Genomic DNA, 2,951 nt, shown 5'->3' on the forward strand with positions numbered 1-2,951 from the left:
AGGCATCCCGAGTCAGCACATCACTTATAAATTGTTAAATCTCGAAATATCTTGACTGAAATATCTTGATTACGGTTCTTTGATTTTATTGCTCGCGATTCCCGACGAATCAGATTTTGTTGCTTTATCCTCGAACCTTAAAAATCACCTTCGAAAAACACCTCTAGACACCCTAGGGATGGTTTTCAAGGGTGGCGATGGAGAAACAATATCGGGAAGTAAGCAACTAATTTGTTAAAAATTTTTTTGAATGGCTGTGCTAACTTTATTCTTATGCAATCATTGGTTTTTCGGACTTTGACTGGAGCCAATCGGGAATAGAGGGAATAACAAATTAATAACAAAAAAGCACTAAATTTCACTGTGCAACTTTTATTCGATTGTGCTGAAGTGGCTATGTCAGCTTAATAGACGTTCCATTCTAATTTTGCAAACATTGCAAAATGTAAAACGATGTAATGTCACGAAATAATCATTTATAATACCATTTATGATTCGAGAACAGATTTAATATAATTAACTTAACAAACGAAACATAAAACATCTTTACTTATTTTCTAAATAAATGACAGAAAACTTACTACATAATGATAGAAACTTACTACAATAATATTATATATTATATAATAAATGTAATAGAAAATAGAAATGGGAGTAAAATGTTTTAATAACTTCGTAAATAATATTAAAAAATATAAGCTAAAACTATAACTATTATAATTTCAATAATTCACAAAGAAAAAATCGATTCTATCAATCGCCGTACATAACTGTGCTAGATATGCACGTGAGAACTCTATGGGAGCAAAGTGTACTGTTTGGCAATATACATTTCAAAATATGTGTAAAGATGTAACAAGAGAAAAGCAGCAAAAATTATGCAAAATTGAACTTCTCACATATTTAAACTTCTTGATATAAGTAATAATCAAGACATGTGCCTCATCTGCATCCTCACGTCCAATACACTCAATATAACAATAAATTTTCGCAAATTTCAATCAGCAAATTTGAAATATCAAAATTAAATATTAAACTATTAAAATTTATTAAGCTTTTTTCTTAAAAGTTAATACAATAATAAAAATCAAAACAAGTTGATTACATACCAAATATAAACACAGTATACACTGAAAGAAAAGTTTGACTACTGCAACAAATTAGATTGTTGCAGCAGCCAATTTTTTATTGTATCAGCCAATTTTTATACGTATCAGTATAGGATTTCAATAGGCTATAAACCAACCAAAAATTGGCTACAACTAATTAAAAATGTTATGCCACATTCAGCCAATCTTTTCTTTTAGTGTGAAAAATATCAATAAAAAACGTAGTTCTTCTTCAGTCATATCAGAACACAACGAGCCTTCCCAGGAGAGCGATGTCTGAAGTGATATATATTAAAAAACAGAACACTGGTTTCAATAAGCAAGGCATTATAGAACATTTACCTAACACATACTCCCAGTCCTGAATCTCTTTTCCCTCTTGATTATTATTATTCTGCTATTGAAAATTATATTTGCATATAATTTCCAGCGTTCTGGCTCAAATAAGTCCTCTCATTTTTAAGATTTCAGAAAGATTTTTTATTTAATTTTTTAAATTATAAATATTTATAAATGTAATGTAAAATGTAATGTGCTGTTAATTATTGCGCATCTTTTCGTGCATAAGCTATCAATAATTTGTGTATGTCTAATATTGATGCTTTCTTACCATCACCATTATTATCACCGTACAATTTACTTTTATAATTCTTGTAGTCACGTTGAAATTCAACTATAAATTCTTCTTTTTGTTTAAGCGGCATCGTGTCCAAAAAGCTACAAATGGACATAATCGAAGCTACCGAAAAATTAACATAAATGTATTAATACATTATTGTTAATAGACTGTAATAAATATTATTATAAAATATTGTAAAATAATAAATTAAAATAAATAAAATGTGTAAATAAAAAATTTACAAAAAATTATAACATGATCTTATAAGTATAAATTTTTTATACATTACTTAAGTAAACTAACATAGAAAAATATCCGCATTTATCTCGGAAAAATCTATCTCCCGAAGACTGCAATGTTGAATGCTAAAACCGACACTTTCAAGTAAATCTTTTAGATCTTCATTAGGTAGAACTGAATTATAAAACGGTGATATATATTTATTTGGATTCTGTGAAAAAATAATTAATATTTTAATTAAAAAATTGCGAATAAATACAAATAAATATTGACCAGTAAATATTGACCTGTAAATAAGGCGCAAAACGAGAATCGTTCGCAATAGTCTTAAGCACTTCATATATCGTATCATGAGATGCTGGAAAGAGTACGAGGATAGTTCCACCAGATTGAAGCATGCAGTACATATTTTCAAATGCTTTTCTGTTATGTAACGAAGAGGAATATTATCAATTTATGAAATATTTATTATAATATTTTCGTGAAATTAATATTTTATTAACACATTAGAATCATAGAGCTACTATGTTTTTACTTATCTGACAGTTCTTTTTTTTCATTAATTTGGACTTTTTTTGTAACTTTTCATAAATAATCATAATTAATTATAAGTAATTTTATTTTCACAATAAAAACTCTCTTTCGTAAGAAATAAAATTTATATTGAATAACAATTAAGTTAATTTAAATCCGTGGTTCTAGTGTTTTAATAAAATACTGGACTAAAATAAAACATTTTTATCTTCAAAAAAATACTCTTCGCGCGTTCTTTTATTTTATAATACAATCGAACCTAAAATAACTTATCAGTACCGATCGACTTCTGTAAAAATAAACAAATGCGCCTCGATTATTAAATGGGAACAACACTTTTACATACACACACACACGCTCGCGCATACACATGTGTATGTGTATGTATATATGTATGTATATATGCTATATATGTATATATATATATATATATATATATATATATATAT

At 27.2% G+C, this 2,951-nt stretch overlaps 1 protein-coding gene across 1 annotated transcript in view; it reads right to left on the reverse strand.

The window, feature by feature from the left end:
- Positions 1 to 1,651: 1,651 nt before the first annotated feature.
- The window catches only part of LOC105621672, a 10,799-nt gene continuing 9,499 nt past the window's right edge, over positions 1,652 to 2,951 (reverse strand). The window contains exons 3-5 of the mRNA XM_012203140.1: positions 2,256 to 2,391; positions 2,032 to 2,179; positions 1,652 to 1,848 (exon numbers count right to left, since the gene is read on the reverse strand). Of these exons, the coding sequence (XP_012058530.1) occupies positions 1,652 to 1,848; positions 2,032 to 2,179; positions 2,256 to 2,391 (481 nt within the window). The remainder of the gene's footprint in view (positions 1,849 to 2,031; positions 2,180 to 2,255; positions 2,392 to 2,951) is intronic.

The sequence above is a fragment of the Atta cephalotes genome (assembly GCF_000143395.1).
Source record: "Atta cephalotes unplaced genomic scaffold scaffold00035, whole genome shotgun sequence".
Lineage (NCBI taxonomy): Eukaryota > Metazoa > Arthropoda > Insecta > Hymenoptera > Formicidae > Atta > Atta cephalotes.